The sequence below is a fragment of the Pipistrellus kuhlii genome, unplaced genomic scaffold (genome assembly GCF_014108245.1).
Source record: "Pipistrellus kuhlii isolate mPipKuh1 unplaced genomic scaffold, mPipKuh1.p scaffold_m20_p_32, whole genome shotgun sequence".
NCBI lineage: Eukaryota > Metazoa > Chordata > Mammalia > Chiroptera > Vespertilionidae > Pipistrellus > Pipistrellus kuhlii.
The window spans coordinates 4,457,544-4,479,882 of NW_023425532.1; the positions used below are offsets into that span (position 1 = coordinate 4,457,544).

The following is a 22,339-nucleotide window of genomic DNA, read 5'->3' on the forward strand; positions in this document are numbered from 1 at the left end:
TGCTACATTTGAAAACAAACTACATTCTGATGCCTACTGTCTTAGAAATGTATTTGAAGTTGTCACTCTGGTGATTAATTTTGTATGTGGAAGCTGATCTTCAACCACTAATATATACACATAAAATAGGAAGAAGATTCCAGTAACTTACTTGGATTTAAAAGAAGTAGTTTGTTCATTTAAAAATGAAAATTATAAGCAGTTTTTAGTGTTGACAACCTTTACAATACACACCCTTTATACAAATTTAGAAATTATGGAAAATTATAATGACAAAAATAATGCCATTTACAAAAGTTCATCTCAGCGAGCATTCTAGAACATTCCTTATCCTTACACTCATTAGAACAATTGCACTAAACTGAGATCATTTTATATACGCAATTTTGTTTCCTGGTTCTTTTCCTTTAATAATTTCAAGCATGTTGCTACACCACTAAATATTTTAGGTACAATATTTTAATGGCTGTATTAAGATGTCTAAACTATATGCATGTGCCACATTTAATTTAATAATAGCCCTCTTGGGACATGTTGTCGGATATTTCCACTGTTCCCTGTTAGAAATAATGTTATAATTAACAATATTCTTAGAATTACTTGTTCACACCTGATTGCTTCATTTCCTCAAAATAAGCTTTTAGAAGTAGAATTACTAGATAAAAGAATATATGAATACATAAAACACCTGCACCACATGTAGAATTAATTTTTTCATAGGCTAGATGACATGTAGAAAAACGTATGCACAGAACTATACAGCTTAAAGGGTTATTGCAAAGTGAACAACATTGTAACCACAACCAGGTCGAGACATTTGAACAACTGCCAGCATCTCATAAGCCCGTACCTCCCCTGTCTGATCACAGCCCCCTACCTCTCTCAGAATCTATTTTAGTCTAGACGCCACTTTCATGCTTTTATATCTTCACCGTCCAAATAGGTATCCCTGGATGATATAATTCAGTGTTATCCATCTTTTAAAATCTTTATGTGCAGCCCAGCTGGCGTAGCTCAGTGGTTCAGCATCAATATATGAAGTAGGAGGCCACGGTTCGATTCCTGGTCAGAGCACATGCCTGGATTATGGACTAGATCCTCAGTGTGGGGTGTGCAGGAGGCAGCTGATGCATGATTCTGTTCTCTCTCATCATGGATGTTTCTATCTCTCTCTCCCTCTCCCTTCCTCTCTGAAATGAATAAAAGTATACTTTAGAACAAGAAATATTTACTGCTTTGAGATAATAAAAATTCGCGTCCCATGTTTTCTCATCCAGCTGGAGTTGGTTTGGGGTACACTTGAGGAAGCAGTCCATTTCATGTTTTTCCATGTGGACAGTCAGTGGTCTCAAGAAAATTACTGCAAAGACTGCTCTGCTGCGTCATGTTTGCTATAAATCAAGCGTCAGTATAGTGTGCTTGTTTCCAGGCTCTGTCCTGGTCCATTGGCCTGTTTGCTTGGCCTTCCACCTCGTTTCCCTGCAGATATATCTTGACGGATGTTCTTGTCTCTGCCTTTTCCATATACATTTTAGAATCAGGTTGTCAGTTCACACACACACACACCTATTGGGGTTTTGCCTTGAATATTATATCAAATCTTAGCAAATTGAGAATAATTGACATGTTTACAATATTGAGTTTTCCAATTCCATGACCATGGTGTCTGTCTTCCCATTATTTAGGTGTTTGATTTCTTGCAATAGCATTCTATGCTTTTCCCCACAAACGCTATATACTAGTACATCCTTTGAGACTTATTCTTAGGTATTTGTTTTCAAAGGTAGGTCATTCTCTCAGTTTCTCTCTCCCTCTTTCCCTCCTTCCTTGTATTGATTTGGGTATTCCTTTCTATTCATCAAGCTTTAGCAATTCCAATAATTTATCAGTAGAATTGTTTGTGTTGTCTGCATATCTGATCATATCATCTGTGGGTGAGGAAGATTTTGTTTATTCCTTCCAATTATTTTTACTTTTTTTTTTCTAGTCTTTACTGAAATGGATTAACATCCTGAAAAATGGTGATAGCAGGGGTTAGTTTGTTTTTTTGTTTTGTTTTGTTTGCTTGTTTCTGATGTTCAAGTTTGTCAAGCATGCATGGATGGTGGATTATTATTAAGTGTTTTTTTCTGCGTATGTTGAAATTATCCTATCTAATAAAAGAGTAATATGCAAATTGACCATCACTCTAAGACACAATATGGCCGCTACAAGATGACCTGCAGGGAAGGGCAGTTGTGAGCTGTTAGGGGTGACCAGGCCAGCAGAGGAGGGCAGTTGGGGTGACCAGGCCCACAGAAGAGGGCAGTTGGGAGAGACCAGGCCAGCAAGGGAGGGCAGTTGGGGCAGGGACCCAGGCCTGCAGGGGAGATTAGTTGGTGGGGACCAGGCCTGCAGGGGAGGGCAGTTGGTGGAGACCAGGCCTGCAGGGGAGGGCAGTTGGGGGTGACCAGGCCTGCAGGGGAGGGCAGTTGGGGGGGACCAGGCCTGCAGGGGAGGGCAGTTAGAGGCGGACCAGACTGGCAGGGGTGGGCAGTTAGGGGTGACCTGGCCCAACAGGGGAGAGCAGTTAGGGGCAAATGGGCCAGGGAGGAGTTAGGCATCAATCAGGCTGGCTGGGGAGTGGTTAGGAGGTGATCAGGCTGGCAGGCAGAAGTGGTTAGGGGCAATCAAGCAGGCAGGCAAATGGTCAGGAGCCAGCAGTCCCGGATTGGAGAGGGTGCAGGGTGAGCTAAGGGACTCCCCCCACCCCCGTGCACAAATTTCATGCACCGGGCCTCTAGTCATATTTTTCATTAATTTGTTAATGCAATAAATTTCATTGATTCTTTAGTTAACGAAACTTGGTTACATTGTATAATCCTTATAATCCTTTTTGTGTTTTTGCTTTATTTGGTTTGTTTACATTTTGTTTAGACTGGTTACGCCTATATTTATGAGAAGGTTGTAGTATAATTTTCACATACTGTCCTCTCAGGTGTTCATAGCTAGATGATGCTACCTTACCAAGTGAATTGGGGCATGTTCTCTGTTTGTTTGCCCTCTTTACATGATTGGTAGACTCATCTATAAACCCATCCAGGATGGACTTTTTGTGAGAAAGGTTATCATTTCTGATTCAATTCCTTAAATATTTGTAGGCATATTCAGGTTTTCCGTTTATTACTGTGTCATTCTGGTGAATTCTATTTTGCTAGGAATGAGCGAACTTTAAACAATGGTGGCACATAGTGGTTCACAATATCTCTGCAGGACCTTTTCATTCTTAATACTGGTAATTTATACCTTTTCATTTTCTTTCTCAGTCTTCCCAACACTTACTAGTTTTATTTGTCTTTTAAACAATGATTTTTAGCTTTGTGTGTTCTTTTTATTGTGTGTTTATTTTCCATCTCAGTAACTTCTGCTTATTATTTCCATTCTTCTATCATTGGTTTCATTTTCTAGGTTTTCCCCCTTCTTTTTAACCTTTCTGTATCCTTGGGTTTTGGATGTGTTTCTTATTAAAGGCATATAGTTATTTTTTTTATTCTAGGCTATCAATCTTTCTCTTTTAATCGGAGCATTTAATCCATTTACATTTAATTATTTGGGGGATTAGTTTGGTTTACAGCTATGGTTTTCTTATGTGCTTTCTATCTGTACCACTTAACATATGTTTCTTTTTCTTGCCATTCCTGATATAGCTGGATCAATTGAATGTTTTTATCACTCCACTTTCCTCCATTAATTTGGAGGTTTAGGCACTTTTCTCCATTATCTTAATTTGTACCCCAGAAATAACAGTGTGGCTTCCTAATTCATCATATTTTAATATTGATACCATAAATTTCATGTAATGCCTTCCTGGCTTCCAGGCTGTTGTTTTGTACATTTAAATTATACTTGTCTGTATAAATGCATGTTATGTGTATTTACATCACTCTGCTTTATTATTTTTATTCATTTAGATTTGCCCTCAGACTTGTCCTTTCCTTGTTCTCTATCCTTTCGGCATCTCTAAGGTTTTATCTGGATTCATCTTCCTAGTGTCAGTCTGCTCGGTGGGCAAACACTTCTTTTTTTGTTGGTTTCAGACGTCCTTTATATCCCCTTTTATCTCTAAGGATATTGACTGAGTAGAGAATTCTAGATTGGCGTGTTTTTGTGTGTTTTTTCCATCAGATACCATTCTACTGTCTTCTAGCTTCCACTGACAGTGAAAAGTCATCTAGCAGTCTGCACTTCTCGGAGAATAATTCGTCTTTAGTCCTCAGGTTATTAAAAATGATGTTTTCTTCAGTTTTTGTTTTCTGTACTTTTCTCTGTGATGGACTATGAGAGAGAGAGAGAGAGAGAGAGAGAGAGAGAGAGAGAGAGAGAGAGAGAGAGAGAGAATATCCTGCTTTTAGGATCCAATTAAGTACAGATATAGATATACCTTCTGTATTCTCTGTATCCTCTACCCTCTTTTCTGTATTGTGTAATTTTTCCTTTTCAAATCTGTATTTTTATTATTTTCATTTTCTTGGGAGAATTCATACTCCGCTTTCCTGTTCTGAGTAGACCTGGTGAGCTTCATTATTTAACAATCTGAGCTGGATAACCTCAGCATAGGAAACACGCCCCCCCCCCCCCCCCCCCCCCCCGCCCAAGTCCATGTTAGGGTGTGGGAAAAGGGTGCCCTCCTCCTTTCAGAAAGTGTACTGACACGGAGGCTGAGGCTCAAGAGGCTGGGGTTCTAGTCCCAACTGCCATGAATCCATTGCTTGCCTCTAACAAGTCTTTTCCAGTTGGAGACTTCTGTCATGTGACTCATTGTGATTTCTATCTGGAAGCCCCTCTCCACTTCCCCTCCCTCCCCCAGAACCGGAACTGAAAAAGGAAGGACATGTGTGTGTGAATATGAAAGCTGCAGGTTGGGGAGGTGGGTGTTTAGCTGTAAGGATGAGTGAGAACACTGAGGGCTAATAGCTGTTGCTCCCAACCATCTTCCTTTCCTTTCTGGGAATTTCAGAACACCATTCCGAGGGGCCTGTTAGCATATTCCTAACTCCGGACCATGCTCTCTCTCTTGTAGCTGCTGTTTCCTCGTGCACTAGGAGGCGCCATTGTCAAACAGCATTGAGTAGGGGTCCAGAGAGCTTGGTCCTTGAAGCAGTTCAACAAGAGAAATTTCTGGAAAGAGAAAAGGGTAGTGCATACAGAACCCTGGAAATGGTGCAAATGACTCTTTGATATCTGACTGGCATTAGAAAGTCCTCAGCTTTTTAAAAAATATATATTTTATTGATTTTTTACAGAGAGGAAGGGAGAGGGAGAGAGAGTTAGAAACACTGATGAGAGAGAAACATCAATCAGCTGCCTCCTGCATACTCCCTACTGGGGATGTGCCTGCAACCAAGGTACATGCCCTTGACCAGAATCGAACCTGGGACCCTTCAGTCTGCAGGTCGATGCTCTATCCACTGAGCCAAACTGGTCAGGGCAGTCCTCAGCTTGTAAAACTTGAAAAATTATATCTTAGGCTATTGTACATCGCCATTTTAGAGGTGGCCAGTTCTCTCAAGCCAGTTTTGTTTTCAAAGAATTCGGATTCTGTGCTTATCTGGAGACCTTAGAGATAACTACACCAAATCCATCCTTGTATTAAGGAGTCCTCGTCAACCCAAAAATAGGCCAAATCCATCCTTGTATTAAGGAGTCCTCATCAACCCAGAAATAGGAAATGGTAAGTTCGGGGTCCCTTGAGCAGGTCAGGGTGGACTTGAGAAAAGAAACCACATGTAGGGGACACAGCTCATGGTTCCTGACTGTCCATCACGTGAACCTTCTTCCAGTGTGGGAGGATCTTTCATCTTCAGAGTCTTGCTGGGGGACAAAGCCCACCTTCTCCTGTAGACGCTAAAAATGCCAGACATTTGCTCGCCTTGGCTGTTGGGACAGGAGCAGATGACCCCTGATGGAAGAATAGCTAGTGACCAGCAACTGGGACCCTGTGGGCCTCAGGTCGGAGGTCGCAGCAGGAGGGCCAGTCAGGCAGGCTGCTGGGCTACCTTACCAGACCAGGGTTCTGTTTCTGACTGCGGAGCACCAGCCTTGGTTTGCTAGGCCTCCCACCACTCTGTGGCTAGTCCAGTGTCCTATTAATAACTCCATCTGCTGAAAGCAGCCAGCAGTGGTTTCTGTTTCTTGTAACTAGAACCCTCACTGACCTAGCATTAAGGAACAAGGGTGAGCAGAGAGAATCATGGCAGAAGACGCTATTCTAAGATGAGAGCCGGTGTCCTTGCTAAGTGGTAATAAAATCTGCTCCTCTTGAGCCGTGGGGTGTCAGCCATGGTCTCGGAAGGCTGTGAGGTTGGGCAGGAAGCTGGGGACGGGGTCAAAGATGAGGGCAGGCCAAGGGCTAGAGAGCCCAACATACCACGTTCTGATGAGAAAGTCTGAGGAACCCAAGTTTCAAATTCTTTCTTTTATTAAAACATATTTTAATTGGTATTTTTTAGAGAGAGAGGAAAGGAGAAAGAGAGAGAAACATTGATGTGACAATATATCAGAATTTCTGTTACAGTCAACAACCCTTTCCCCATTGAAAAGATGAGTGTTTCTATCTGCTCACATAGCGTAGTTAACAACCTGTGTCAGTGGCTTCTCTAGTCCCTGGCCAAGTTCATACCGAAAGGGTTTGACTACATTCTGTGTACAGTATAGCTGAGAGAAGAGAGCTTAGCTCAAATTACTGCCCCTTAAATGTTCTAGAATCTACTGCTTTAAGCCCACCTGACATGTTGACTCCTTCCCAGCCTGGTGCTCCGGCCTTCCTGTTGTTGGCTTCGCAGAAGAAAAGATGCTGCTTCCCTCTTCACTAGCAATCGTCCCTGTTCCTTCTGCACTCACTCTCTTGTCTCATCCTCTCCTGGCCTCCCTCTCGCCATCTGAGAAGCTGCTTACTCCATGAACATTGTCTGGGTCCCTTGAAGATGTACCCCTTCCTTCCATTGAAGCTCTAATATGCACAGTTCTAGCCACTTCTGGTTTAGCCCTGGCCGGTTTGGCTCAGTGGATAGAGCATCGGCCTGAGGACTGAAGGGCACATGTGTAGGTTGTGTGCTAGATCCCTAGGGGGGCATGCGGGAAGTGGCTGATCCATGATTCTCTCTCATCCTTGACATTTCTAGCTCTCTCTCCCTCTCCCTTCCTCTCTAAAGCAATAAAAATATATTTTTTAATTGATTGGTTTAGATGGAGGAAAGATTTTTTTTAAAGGTCATAGCTCCTCTCTCTCTTTCATAAGTGAATTTACCACCAACAAATATTTGTAAATATTCATCAACATGTGAAATGTTCTGCTAACAATAAAAGACCTGTTTATGGCTTCAAGTTGTTTATAGTGAAATTGTACAGACCAGACAGGTGCCTATCCAGTGATTAAATAATAAAGACTGGTAGTGTAGGTCTAAATGACCACAGAGAGGTATGGATTCTTAGGCCCTAGGAGGACAGTTGGGAGGTGGAACAGGCAGGCGAGCATGTACAAAGTCAACGAAGGGCATCAACATCAGTGTAGGAGAGGGACTGGTGGAAAAGTGGAGGTAGGGCATCTCTGCCAGGGGCCTGGAGAGAACACTGAGGCCTGGCCAGCATGGCTCAGTGGCTGAGCATTGACCTATAAACCAGGAGGTCATGGTTTGATTCCCGGTCAGGGCACATGCCCGGGTTGCGGGCTCCATCCCTAGTGGGGGCGTGCGGGAGGCAACCAATCAGTGATTGTCTCTCATCATTGATGTTTCTATCTTGCTCTCCCTCTCGCTTCTTCTCTGAAGTCAGTAAAAATATATTTTTAAAAATAAATAAATAAATAAATAAATAAATAAAATAGAATCAGACTGCCTGAGTTTGAATCCTGCCTCTGCCACTTCATAGCTGTGGCATCTCTTGAGCAAGTTAGTTATCCTGTGCTGTTTTCTCATAAGTAAAATCAGGATGAGAATAATACCGACCTCAGAGATTTCTTGTAAGCATTCAGTGAATGAAGGCCTGTAAATGCCTGTCACCTCCTATATGTGAAAGAAATCAGAGTTTGTGTTCTTATGTGGCCACTTCCTACACCCAGTGTTCTACCTGTAAGTTTCAGCCTAATTCCTTTGTGTAGCTGTAATTTCTTTTCATTGCTCTGGAGTATTCTGTTGTACGAATAGATCAATGCTTTCACCCATTCTACTACTGATGGGCATTCGGGTTGGTGACACTTGGTGACCACTGTGGACAATGCCACTATGAACATTTAAGGATATGTCTCCTGGTCCACTCAAGCATCTACAGTAATAAAGAGGGAATATGCTAATTGACCCTCACACCATCACAAAGATGGCAGTGCCCACAGCCAATAAGGCAGGAATATGCTAATTGACTGTCATGCCCTTGAAGATGGAGGTGCCCAGTCCCCTCAGCCCTGCTGAGGTGGCCGCTTTGCATACCTGCCTCTGGAGTCCCTCAGTCCCCCGGCCACCCAGGGCGGATCCAAGGCACAGGCAAGCTTCAGATGGCAGCTTCCCTGTTCGTCTGGCATAATGTCAGCAACATAGTCTTCATGACTAAGCTTTATATTAGGAAATTTTGCAACCAAGGAGAGCAGATCTTCCCACCTTAGTATTCTCATAAGTAGCTTAGGTCTTTATGTCCTCCTGCGGCTCTGTACACATTTTAGATTTTGCCAGACATTTTCCACAAAGCCTGATGGGATTGTTATTGGAATTCCATTGAATCCATGCTTCCGTTGGGAGAAGATTGCCTCTTTACAGTATTGAGTCTTTAAGTCAGTGAACAGGATAATTTTCTCTCCATTTACTTTATAACTTATCTTAATTTAATAATATCATATTTTTCTCCCTGGAAGTCCTATCCATCTTTCTGTGGTATCTATTTTTATGTTCTCAAAAAGCAGTCTTTAGAATTTTTATTTGATTTATAACAATGATTTTGCTAAATTCTGATTAATTTATTCTTACCTTAGATCATTTTGGCCATTCTACCATATGCGGTTATTCCATCTGTAAATAGTGACTGTTTTCTTTTGATTCTTATGCATTTTATTTCTTTATCTCTCACATACTGCACTGGCTGGGACCTCCAGAATATGGCTGAATATGAGTTGTTGGAGTGCTCATTTTGTATGTCAATGTTCAGAATCACAGTAATTGAATTCCAAGTGTGAACACGGTTTTACATTCCTCTGGTGTAATTTTTTACAAACCCAACTTTGTCCTGGTGTAGTTTTTATATATTGGTGTTTTGGTTTCCTAATGTTTTGTTTGGGTTATTTTCATCTCTGTTCATTAGTGAGATTGCTCTTTCATTTTCTCATGCTGGCCTAACGTGTTTTTGTATCTACGTTAAACTGGCTTCACAAAATGAATTGGAGACTGTTCGTGCTTTTTATTCATTTTATTTCTCCCTCAAAATGTTCAGCAGAACTTGTCAGATAATTCATTTTAGGCCTAAAGTTTTTTATTCCAGAAGGTTTTTAATTACTGATTCAATTCCTTTAATCAGTAAAGAATGATTTCGGTTTTCCAATTCTTTTTGTGTCCCTTTTATGAGTTTTATTTTTCCTGGAATTTGTCCATTTCACATTTGTGGCATAGAGTTTCAATAGTACCCTTAGAGTGTTTGCAGGATATGAAGTGTTAGCTCCTTTTTCATTCTCTTTAATTTTTATTTATTAATGAGAGAGAGAGAGAGAGAGAGAGAGAGAGAGAGAGAGAGAGAGAGAGAGAGAGAGAGAGAGTCATGTGCCAGGTAGGGAGAGAGAGAAACATCAATTTGTTGTTCTACTTATTTATGCATTTATTGCTTGATTCTTGTATGCGCCCTAGCTGGGATTCAAACCCAAACCTTGGCGTATCAGGACAACGCTCTAACCAATTGAGCTACTGGGCCAAGGCTCCTTTGCATTCTTAATATTGGCTTCTATATAGGTCTTTTCTATTTTTTTAATCCCTCTTACTAAAGATTCACCATTTCGCAGGGAACAACTGTGAGCTTTCTTGTTCCTCCGAATGTGTTTGTTTTCCATTTCATTAATTTTTGTCATTTTTCCTTTAAATTTGTTGAGTTTAATTTGGTGATCTTTATATAACTTAAGGCGAATGGATGCTTAAGTTCATAATTTTCAGCCTTTCTTCTTTTCTAATATATGCATCTGCAACAGTAAATTTCCTCCTAAGTACTACTTTGTCTGCATTTTATAGGTTTTGATGTGTTTATGTTTGTTATTCAGTTTAAAAGATTTTCTCATTTTCTAATGATTTATTCTGAGATCTGTATAATACAAGTATGTTGTTCAGTTTCCAAACAGGGATTTTCTAGTTCCATCTCATTAATCTCTGCTCATTGCTATTTCCCTCTATCTTCATTGGATACAATTTGCTATTCTTTTAAAAATTTTTTCCTGATTGAATCTCACTAACTCTAGCTTTTTATTTTTTAGTATTTGACATCAACATTCATGATATTTTTGTTACTTCAACAATTTAAAGTTTTAAAGCAAATGTATGGATGCAAGCTATTATGTAAATACTGTTTAGCTGCATTGTGAAGGTGTGTTTTTGCGTGTGTTTTTTTTTTTTAACATTTAGAACAGTTTTTAGTTTGGCTCAGTGGATAGAGCATCAGCCTGCGGACTGAAGGGTCCTGGGTTTGATTCCAGTCAGGGGCACATGTCCAGGTTGTGGGCTTGATCCACCAAGAGGTCATGGTTTGATTCCTAGTCAGGGCACAGGCCTGGGTTACAGGCTCGATCCCCAGTGAGGGGTGTGCAGGAGGCAGCTGATCCAATATTCTCTCTCTTCATTGGTGTTCTCTCTCTCTCTCTCTCTCTCTCTCTCTCTCTCTCTCTCTCTCTCTCCCTCCCTCCCTCCCTCGCTCCCTCCCTCTCTCTCTCTCTCTCTCTCTTTCTTCCCTTCCTCTCTGAGATCAATAGAAATATACACTGAGTGTCCAGATTATTATGATCTCTGAACATCAATAAACATATATTTTTTAAAAAGCTAGAGAACTTAGTGGTTGTTAGAAATTGCAGTATGCTTCCTAATTTATGTTCTTGTTGTTCTGTATTTTTATTTAAAATCAATCTTCTCCCTCTCTCAGGGTAGCTATTGTTTTATATGGCCTTTCTCTACAGGGAGAGAAAGGGGTTGTTTTATGCAGGCACTGTTCATTTAGATTCCTCTACAGCACATGTGTCAAACACAAAGCCCGTGGGCCAAATCCGTCCCGCCAGGCCTTGCAATGTGGCCCGCACCGCGCTGTCATCACTGCACTCCGCTGCGTTTCCATCACAATGACATTTTATGACTGTTCAGTAAACCATTCGGCCCGCGATTTAGGCTGGATTTTAGATTTTGGCCCCTTCTCTGATTGAGTTCGACACCCCTACTCTACAGTCACAATGTATGCCTGTAGCCTAGGTGTGCAGTAGGCTGTGCTGTCTAGGTTTGTGTGATGTTTGAACAATATGAAATTGCCCACCAACTATTTCTCAGAACATGCTCCCATCAAGTGGTGCGTGACTGAACAGATTCACCACATTTTATGTTTTTCATGACTTGCTGCATTGCTGAGTTTTTACTGTATTTTTCTTCTACCTGCGGAGTGCTCTTTTGTATTTTCTTTAGGGGCAGGTATGCTGGTGGCAAATTCTCTTGTTTCCTTTCCTTATCTGAAAGAATTTCTCAGGAGGTATTTGGTGAAAATGGAATTTTAGGTTGGCAGCTATTTCGATGTAAGATTCCTTCCTACTACACTCTGTAGCTATAGCTTTCTTCTACCTTGCTTGATATTTATTGGGCTTCTTTAATAAGTGAGTTGGTATCTTTAATTATTTTGGGGTCATTATCAGGCCCTCTATTTTTAATATTGCATTTGCTTCATTTTCCTTTCACTTTTGAAATGTCAATAAAATACACACTGACCTTGTTACTAATCCTGTGTTTCTTTTGCTTCATATTTTCCTGGTTTTGTAGCCTGCGCTACTGAATAAATGAAGTGGATTTGAAAACACTTTATAAGCCTTAAAGTATGAAAATGTTAACCAACTATTAATGTTTGGATCATTTCATTATATATGTAATGATCTGGCAAAACTCTCATACACACCCGCACATACACACACATGTTTGTATGTAAGTGCTAACTGTTATGATATGGGGTATATGGGGCTGTTGTAGAACTTAAGGAAAAGAAGGGCCTAATGTGGCTAGCAATCATTTAGGGGCTTTGGGGGAAAGGGGATTGGGAGTAGAGCCTTGAACTAGGATAGGTTTTGAACTTGAGAAGCACTATATGCAGAAGCATGTGGCCACGATAACAAGAGGCCATACTGATGTGATAAGAAGTAGAGAACCATTTTAAGTTTGGGGTCAAGATAAGTGACACTGTGGCCCAAACACATCACTGTGTCAGAATATGTTTGTAGCAATTAACTTTGGTAACGAGTGTAAACAAAAATAAGTGGACAAAAATCATACACCTGTGGATTAGGACAGTGTAGGGGAGGTAAGGGAAGAGGGTGGGACGGGAACCAGGTTGAAGGGAGCTATGGGGGGGGGGGGGAAACAACTGTAATAATCTGAACAATAAAGATTTATTAAATTAAAAAAAACACAAAAATAAGTTACGGGTTAACTAATTATTTTTCCTTCTACAGTATATAGATTGACTTCCCATTTAGTATTGATAAATATGACTAAGTGGTTTAGAATTCTTGTTGTATTTTGAGAATATTTCATGACTTGACTAGCTATAGTTAATTTCAGAATTTTATTCAAAAATACGCCCGTAATCTCCAGATTGCCCTTTCCTGAGACTTTTCAGTGATAATCCAAAAACAATTTATAGTGAATTTCTCAGGCCTTATTTGATGCTACCATTTTCTCGTTTTCCTGTTTTTTCCCCTGTAGATTTTCAATGTGAAGATGGTTATAGTGTCCTTTACAATTTATGTTTTTTTCCTTGAAAGAACAGAGAGTTAACTAATTCATTACAATCAGTTGTTAGCTGTAAATCAACTAATCACTTAGTTCCAATGCATTCACTTTCAGTGTTTGCATCCTGGAATCTCCTCCTTTCTGACATGCTTTTTCCTTTTTCTCTGCAGTATGGACGGAGCGGATCTGTGCTTTGAAATAGTAAAACGAGCTGATGCTGGTTTTGTATACAGTGAAGCTGTAGCCAGGTATGTAATTTGTATCAACTCCCCAGAGGTCAAAGTGAATGTAAAAGAAAGAAATAAGCAAAAAACAACAACAAGAACTTGCATGAGGTGGCCTGTTCTTTGAACTACGGTGAGCATGCTGCCACTCTTCCCTGCAAGGACATATGTGATTTATGTACATCAGTGGAACCAACTAGTGACTGTACATGCAAAGGCTGAACAGTGAACTTATCTATTAACTAGAGGCCCAGTGCACAGATTTGTGCACTTGGTGGGGAGAATGGCCTGTGGGGATTGGCCCACTGTGGAAGCGCGGCTCATCTCAGTCAGCTGAGTGGCGCTCCCACAGTGGGAGCACACTGACCACCAGGGGATAGCTCCTGCATTGAACGTCTGCCCCCTCATGGTCAGTGCATGTCATAGCGACTGGTCAACCGATCGTTCTGGTCGTTCCACCATTCTATCACTGGGCTTTTATATATATATAGATATGAGTTTATAGTTTCACATCAAGTCTCCTATTTCTGATGTCTTTTTTCTTTCAGTTTTATTTTGTATTGGTTTCATGTGAACAGTCATATACTGGGGTATTTCCAGTACCCACCTGGCATAGTTATTACACTATTAGTGACTGTATTTCCTATGCTGTACTTACTTCCCCATCACTATTTTGTAACTACTTATTTGTGCTTCTTAATCCCTTCACCTCTTTCACCCAGTTCCCCCACCCCCACCTCCATCCCCTCTGATGACTTTTACACAAGGAGGGATTTGCTAGCTCAGGAATTAAACTTGGGCTTTTTGTTTGTATGTTTGATTTGGGGGTTTTGGCAGATGTTTCTCATTAGTTATTCTGAGAAAAACCACAGAACAGTAGAAGGAACAGAAATAAAAGCACAATTTTTCTGTCGAATGTATTTGCTTGAGGCCAGTGTGTGGTGATCCCAGTCAAATAGCAACCAGTGTTCTATGTGGAGAAGTTGTTGTAAAGAATCAATGGCTCAAAATAAGGAGTAAATATAAAAAAAAATCACAGGAGCCATGCACTGGGCCACTTGCTTATAGATTTAGAGTAACAAGTTGTGTGCTTTGGTGACAGTCGTATGGTAAATACCACTCCGCTGGGTTGCCTTTTCAATGTATGTGGTCCCTGCATTAATAGGGGACAGCATCCCTCTTCAGGCAGCAACCATAATATGCTGAAGGGCTCAAACCCATTAGGATTTTTAAAAACTTCCCACCATTTAAAAAAGTTACCAGTAAATGATTATAAACCCCCCCACCCCATGGTTCTTTTTATAATTTTGGCATCATGGACAGAGATAGCTGGAAACAGCTTAGACCAGCGATTTTCAACCAGCGTGCTGCCAGAATTTTTGAAACATGTAATACCTGACTCTTTCTTTGGGGGCACTGATATCTTTTCCCTTAGATTAGTGGTCAGCAAACTCATTAGTCAACAGAGCCAAATATCAACAGTACAATGATTGAAATTTCTTTGGAGAGCCAAATTTTTTAAACTTAAACTTCTTCTAATGCCACTTCTTCAAAATAGACTCGCCCAGGCCGTGGTATTTTGTGGAAGAGCCACACTCAGGGGGCCAAAGAGCCACATGTGGCTTGCGAGCCGTGGTTTACCAACCACTGGGTTAGATGGTCAAATAAAAAAATGACAACAGCCAACACTATAGTAGCCATCCAGTGTGAATGAATCAAAATGATACGTATTTTTTGGTCACATCAGAAAAACAAATGATTTATAGAAAGGGTAGTTTATACACATCAAGATGAAAGCCTGTTGGTTTTAAAATCTACCTGTGTTTGCTGTTGAAGTGATGTCATAAAAGGAATCCTATATAATAAAAGCATAATATGCTAAGTGTCCTGTCGACTGGTCGGCCCTTCAACCAATCAAAGTATAATATGCTAATGCTATGCTAAAGCCACTCAACTGCTCATTATGATGTGCACTGACCAGCAGGGGGCAGATGCTCCAACCAGTAGGTCAACTTGCTGCTGGGGTCTGGCCATTCGGGGCTGAATGAGACAGACCAGACGCTCCCTGGAGCCCTCCAGTGTCCCTCCCATGCACCCATGGGGTCCCTTGGCCTGGCCTGTCCCTCGGGTGATGTTGGAGAGCCAGATTTGGCCTGATTCCGCAATTCCAGCCAAGGGACCCCACAGGTGCATGAATTCATGCTCCAGACCTCTAGTTTTTCATAATGGATCAGAAAAGAGTAATTTTGGGACCTGCAATTGACACAGCAAAAAGAGAGGTTTTAACACAACTTATAAGAGCCCTTCCTAAAATGACAAAAGAGGTGGGGCAGCCTCAGAACATATTGTTAGGCATGTTCCCTGTCACCGAGGCTCCGTGACCAGGTAACAAGGGCACACATGTCCTTCCTCCGGTGACAGTGTTAAACAAGTCGACTTCTAGCCTGCCTTCTTCTTTGCTTCTGTGGTTCACGGTTGGGAAACTCGGCTCCATCAGTATTCCAGTGAGACCAGCTGCAAGGCCGAGGCCCCGGGTCCTCAAATCAATAGTGTTGTTTTTCCGACCCGGCTGGGCTTCGAGAGGAGCAGCAAAGCATGGCTGAAACCAAACTGTGATCAGACCTCACCACCCGATTAGCAGGTGCCTCTGCCTTGCAGGGGTGCTGGGTGCGGAGCCAGCTCTCACACAGGACCAGCTTATGAATCAGAGGCTCACAGATCAGAGAGCTCTCCTCCCTGAGCGCCAAGCTTTCCTCACCAATTAGACAGATCTGGGCCATCAGAGGCTCCGAGAAGCAGAGGTCTGGGCCTCCAGGGCCGTCACTCCTCGCTGCATCCTACAGGCCCCTGTGGCCCGGAAGGGATGAGGTCTCCGCGTGAGCTCTGGGGGCTCACACACACAGAGAGGCGATTTCAATAGGAAGCCTCTCCATTGTCAACCCAGGGAGGGGGGGCTGAGGAGCTGCCATACCAGCTCCAAGGAGCCCGGGTTCTCTTCAATACGGTGACCCTTCAGGGCATCTCCCAGGCAAAGCGCATTGATCTGGGCTTAACAAGGAGGTAGACTGAGTCGCCTCCCTTGTCTTCTTCCTCCATATCCGCCCCCCCCCCCAGTCCCCACATGCCCGCTAATAAAGGCAGCGAGCAGTTTGCTGGCCAGCCCTTTCCTTCCTTGGAGTTCTCTTCGTCCCTGACCCTCAAGGAAGATGGAGACAGACATATATTGCTGACTTCCTCTGCAAGTACAGGCCACCACGATGCTTCACGAACTGGAGCTCCTTGATTAAGTTTAATTAGGAACTCTCCAGAACATGTGGGTGGATTTCAGTTCTCTCTTTATTAGCATGTAGAGCCACCCCAGGTCATGACTGGGACGGTGGAGAAAGATCAGTGTAAGTCTGTTTTCTCTGGGGAGAAAGCAATTCTACCCCATTCCCCATACACACCCCAGAGATTCTGATATGTATGATATTCAGATTTTAATATGCTCATTCAGTGAGGGGGTTTTTTTGATGTTTTTATTAATTTCAAAGAGAGGAAGGAGGTAGAGACAGGGAGGGAGAGAAACAGAGAGAGAGAAAGAAATCAATGGTGAAAGAGAATCATTTGTCACTGGCTGCCTCCTGCATGCCCATGTATTGAGGATCAAGCCTGCAACCTGGGCATGTACCCTGACCTGGAATCAATCTGTGATCTCCTGGGTCATGGGTCAATGCTCAACCACTGAGCCACACCAGCTGGACATAAGGTGTTTGTTTTTTAATGAGGCTTTGAGATAAGAATTTTCTTTAGGTTAAAGATATAAGCAGCTGTCTTAGTAATATATATTCAAAGTAGTCCATAGTGTAGTGTAAGCTGTGTCCACATTACCTCATTTCAACTCCCCCACTACTCCAGTGTTCACATCGAGGTACGCAAATATCCTATTTCTAAATCTTTGACTAAATCCTATATAATAAAAGGCTAAAATGCAAATGACCGAATGGTGGAACAACCGGTCGCTATGACGTGCACTGACCACCAGGGGCGGACACTCAATGCAGGAGCTGCCCCCTGGTGGTCAGTGGCTCCCAAGAGGGAGCACTACTCAGCCACAAGTCGGGCTCAGGGCTGGTGAGCACAGCGGTGGTGGCGGGAGCCTCTCCTGCCTCCGTGGCCATGCTAAGGATGTCGACTGCTGGCTTAGGCCCACTGAGTTGTCAGTGGACATCCTCCCAGTGCTCCCGACTGTGAGAGGGCCCAGGCCAAGCTGAGGGCCCCCCACCAAAGGCACAAATTTCGTGCACCAGGCCTCTAGTTTAATAATAATGATGTGGTAATCATTGTGTCCTCACCTCTGAAGCATGGTTTAAAGTTTACAGAGCACTTTCATGTTTCTTGCTTCTGCCATTTTGGGGGGCCACAGCCCCTACAGAGCCTGATTTGAACCAGGAAAGGGCCACAACCCCAAGTTCAGAACCCCTAGCACAGGCTTTCCTGGCCCAGGCAGAGAGCGTGTGACCACCACCCTTTAGTGTGCATTTGCAAAGTAAGACAAGTGGGACATCTAAGCATGGGCCTGGCTCTCTGCTTAGAGCCAGCTGTGAGGAAACAATAAGTATAGGAACAGAGTCTGGGTTTGTTTTCCTACCTTTGCAAAAAGGGAACCTTCTGATCAGTTGCAGTACATGAAATAACACAGATTCTAGATTGAGGGACATTCATCCGATTTTGGTTAGATAGTAGCAACCAAAGAGGGAACTCGATGGCAAAGTCTTTTTAAATCTAAAGCAGGAGTGGGGACATTTTGTTTGTCTTAAGTCACAAGCACACACACAAGGTCATGTCTGAGTATTGTTTTTTTAAAGGTTGGGGAATGTCAGAGCTGGAAAGACAGAATAAAATTCAATGAATACTATACAATAAATAATGTGAGTGTAGTGCATTTCTATGCCATGACTTGTTGGGGAAAGAAAAGGGGAAAATAATACAGTATAGGGGATAATAGGCGAAACGAGAAATATATGAAGGTAGTGAACTGCAGAGGAAGTGAAGATGAAAAGGATGCTCAGAAAGAACACGGGGACTAGAGAGCAATTTCAGAATGGAGGGGGGAGTCAGATCCCTGCCTGCCTATGTTCAGTGCTCCCCCGCTATCTGGGGGCACAGGACCAAATGCTCATATTCATGCTCCCAGTTCAACCGCAGCATCAAGTCTTCAGAACCAGTGCTCTCTTCCTTGCCATTAGTCCTGCCACACCTGTTGCTGCAGGACCCTGTCACCCACTTCTAAGGACCTTTCTGCCAAGTGCTGACACCTCCTGGGCCCGGGGGTAAGGGGGCCTTAGCTGACCCCTGCTGGCCACTCGAGGAGTTTGACTCTCTGGGACATAGGCCCAGTACAAAGCGCTTTGTTCAAGGATGTCCCAACCGAAGCGCGGTCACACTGCAAAAAGTTGTCATCAGAAGGCGGCTCTCCCTGTTGGTGTCCCTCGTTAGGGCACCATAATGCCGGGATTCTTGTCCCAGCCTTACAAAGGGCTCAGCATTCTGGAGAAAGGGCTGCGCGTAGATGATTAAGAAGGAGTCTGGGGACGAAATATAGTTTTGAAAGACATAGGGGGTCAGAGGAGCTTCCAGCTGAAGGAGCTAGAAGACTCTTCTTGTCTCAGGACCCTGTGATTTTATTAAACACAATTTGTCCCAAGGCAAGGTGGAAATAGACACTTCAAAGGGTAAAGTATCAAAGAGTACAGAGCATTATCAGTTTGGGGAATAGGCTACAGCTGTTCAGGTGTTTGGCCAATAGGAGGCAATAAAATGCCCAGAGCTGTCTGGCAGTTAACAATCCTATTCAGGTTTGGGGGAAGTGCCGTTTAGCCATTTCCAACAGGTAAATTACATAAGTGGCTCACCCTTATTGAGCTGCCCAAATCCCATCAACCTTTTGGTAAAACTCTTGTAATTATTACATGCTGGAATTGGTTCTAGGCACTCCCCTCTGATGAAATTTTCTTTTAGAGCCAAATGGGAGTGAAGTTGAGAGCCCCCCACCCTCCAGTCAGAAAAAGGGAGAGGGAGAGAGAAACATCCATGATGAGAGAGAATCATGGATCGGCTGCCTCCTGCACGCCCCACTCTGGGGATCGAGCCTGCCACCCAGGCCCATGCCCTTGACCAGGAATCAAACTGTGATCTCCTGGTTCATAGGGCAGTGCTTAACCACTGAGCCACGCCGCCCAGGCCTGAGCTTGAATTTTCATTTGCAAAGCTATTTTACTTCCAAACGATGTGAAATTCTCTTGACTTCACTATCTTAGAAAAGGTAGAACACATGATCTCTTCAGAAAGCCCCTAAACTCAGGGTCTTCCAGATTCTCATTATTAGGCCTCACATCCCAGCAGCCCTGTTGACTCAAACGCTAGGTGTTTGCGGGCAGCGCCTATGAAGGTGGGAGTCACTGTGTATGAAGTTTGAAAGATAAGTGTCTTACAGTTGTATGTTTGTTGTGTTTCTCTGCAGTCATTACATGAGACAGATCCTGGAAGCCCTGCGCTATTGTCATGACAATAACATCATTCACAGGGATGTGAAGGTAAGCGCTTTTCTTACCAGCCTTAATCTTTGTGAGGAGAAACGGACTTGAGTTTCTGATGATTGCTCTAATATTCTTAATTAGCAGCTTTCTACCTATGGAATCACTATACCAGTTCTTAAAGCAGCAGTTTTTATCATTCCCATGTCCTTCTTTTTGTTAAAATGCACATGCATTCTAAAATGTTGTTATTCTTGCCCTGGCCAGTTTGGCTCAGTGGATAGGGTGTCAGCCTGCGAACTGGAGGGTCCCAGATTCGATTCTGATCAAGGGCACATGCTTGGGTTGTGGGTTCAGTCCCCAGTGGGGGACAGAGGGGAGGAGTATGCAGGCAGCAGCCAATCAGTGATTCTCTATCATCATTGATATTTCTATCTCTCCCTCTCTCTTCTTCTCAGAAATTAATAAAAAACATAGAAGTGGACCCACGCAGTTCAAACCTGTGTTGTTCAGGGTCAAGTGTACATGCTTTGTTGGTAACACATTGAATAGGCGCTCCAGGGTGGAAGCCAGCAAACAGGAGTGGACCAGAGCCGTAACTTAGCCCAAAGTGGTTTTATTCAGGACCTTGTTGTAGGGGTTTTCCAGTGGAGTGGTCACTATAAAACTTTCATAGCAATACATGTCACTTGGGTAATGAGTTCACATTTCACTCTATGTGTTAATGTTTTTGCTAATAAAGCATCCAGTTTTTCTTCACATTCAGATACACACTGAGTGGCCCGATTATGATGATCTCTGAACACATAAAAATCTGACGTGTGTGTGTGTGTGTGTGTATTAGAGGCCTGGTTCATGAATTTGTGCATGGGTGAGGTCCAGCCTGCCTGGCCAGGGGGAGGGGACATGGGCAGTTGGCTGGCCTGCCTGCTGGTCAAACTCCTGGTCAAGAGGACAATTTGCATATTAGCCTTTTATTTTATAGGACATACACTGAGTGGCCAGATTATTATGTGTTCAGAGATCATCATCATCTGGCCACTCAGTATATAGCCAATGTCTTGAACGTGTGTAGATTTCATGTATATGTAGATTTTGTCTTTTTGTAGTTAAAGTTGTCTTTCCTTATACTTTCATAAAGAAAAGAGGACAATGTTTCATTCCTTTGAGAAAATTCAGCTTATTTCATCACTTGCTACACCTAGCCAAGAATATTCTCAGCCTTTCCCCTCTCCCCTCCATCCCCCTCTCCCGCTGCCCCCACCCCTTTTCATAATTCTTGGCACTAATCCCAAAGCACTAGGTTCCTCACATTTCATTGATGAATAATGCTACCTTTCTTAACTTAGTAGGTGTTTCTCTTTGAAATCATCATAATTGAGTACAATGTTTTCTTGTATCAAGTTAGATTTGACCTGATGATGTCGTGAGACCTATTGTGGACATAGCTTGCTCTGGAGAAGCAGTTTCACATGAATGTGGAGAGGGAACTGTATAAGCCTTGGAGGTTTCGGGAGGTGTGTTACCAAGGACAGGTCTCCCAGCAGCCACCTCCTGACCCTGGGGCCTGGGCACTTTGCTGCTGGAGGCTGCCCAGTGTATTGTGCCTGTACCTGCCGATGCCAATAGCATTTCACCCAGTTACACAATCAGAAACGTCTCCAGACATTACCCAGTGCTCCTGGGCATGGAAACAGGCCTGAGTAACACACATAATGTTATCTTGCCCATGGCTGGCCTCCCACAGGCATTTGTTAACACACTAGAGGTCCGGTGCACGAAATTCGTGCAAGAGTAGACCTTGCTTCCCTCTGGCACCCAGGACCCGGGCTTCCCTTGTAGCCCCAGCTTCGTCCAGAAGGTCGTCTGGTCTAATTAGCATATTATGCTTTTATTATTATGGATGCATACAGAGTCCTTTTTCTGTCACCTTCTGTTGTATTCCTCTTTTTCCTGTAAAAGGACATGAAAACTTTGTTTCAGTGTTTCTCTCTTTTCTCCCTCTCGCCCCTAAATTAAAAGTACATTAGAAAGAGCCCTAGCTGGTTTGGATAGCTCAGTGGATAGAGCGTCAGCCTATGGACCAAAGGATCCCTGGTTCAATTCCGGTCAAGGGCACATGCCCGGGTTGAGGGCTCCTTCCCAGCCTGGGCCCTGGTAAGGGCTCGTGTAAGAGGCAACCAATCCATGTGTCTCTCTCACATTGATGTTTCTCTCTGTCTCTCTCTCTCTCTTCCACTCTCCCTAAAAATCAATGGGAAATATCCTCAGGTGAGGACGAACAAACATTTTCAGTTAAATGTCCAGGAAGAAATGGTCCAGTTGGCAAGGAGAATGCAGCCCTGGCCCCTCGCTGCCTGCAGTGCTGCGGCACTGAGGTTGGGGTCTCTGGTCCCTCCGGGCTTCTGCGAACAGCCTCCCAGGACACCTGCTGGGCATGGGGCCGCAAGCAGTCCTCGCCTCCTGCGGCTCTGACCAACTGGCTCCCAGTTCTAGTAACTGAAGTTGAAGGTCAGCTGCTTCTCTAAACACGAACTACTGCGCACAGGCGCTTTCTATTCTGGGTGGGGCTTGTGTCCAGGAGGTGTGGGGGCTCAGTTGTGAGTTCTCAGAATTGGGCAGAAACCCCAGA

The 22,339-nt window shown here is 43.2% G+C and overlaps 1 protein-coding gene across 18 annotated transcripts in view; it reads left to right on the top strand.

The window, feature by feature from the left end:
- The window catches only part of CASK (calcium/calmodulin dependent serine protein kinase), a 226,416-nt gene that overhangs the window by 92,424 nt on the left and 111,653 nt on the right, over nt 1–22,339 (top strand). For 17 of the 18 annotated variants that reach the window (XM_045570438.1, XM_045570441.1, XM_045570443.1 and 14 more), the window contains exons 4-5: nt 13,139–13,216; nt 19,695–19,767. In XM_045570438.1, the coding sequence (XP_045426394.1) occupies nt 13,139–13,216; nt 19,695–19,767 (151 nt within the window). Of the gene's footprint in view, nt 1–1,892; nt 1,897–13,138; nt 13,217–19,694; nt 19,768–22,339 lie in introns of all 18 variants that reach the window. The other variant, XM_045570450.1, reaches the window with a different exon arrangement.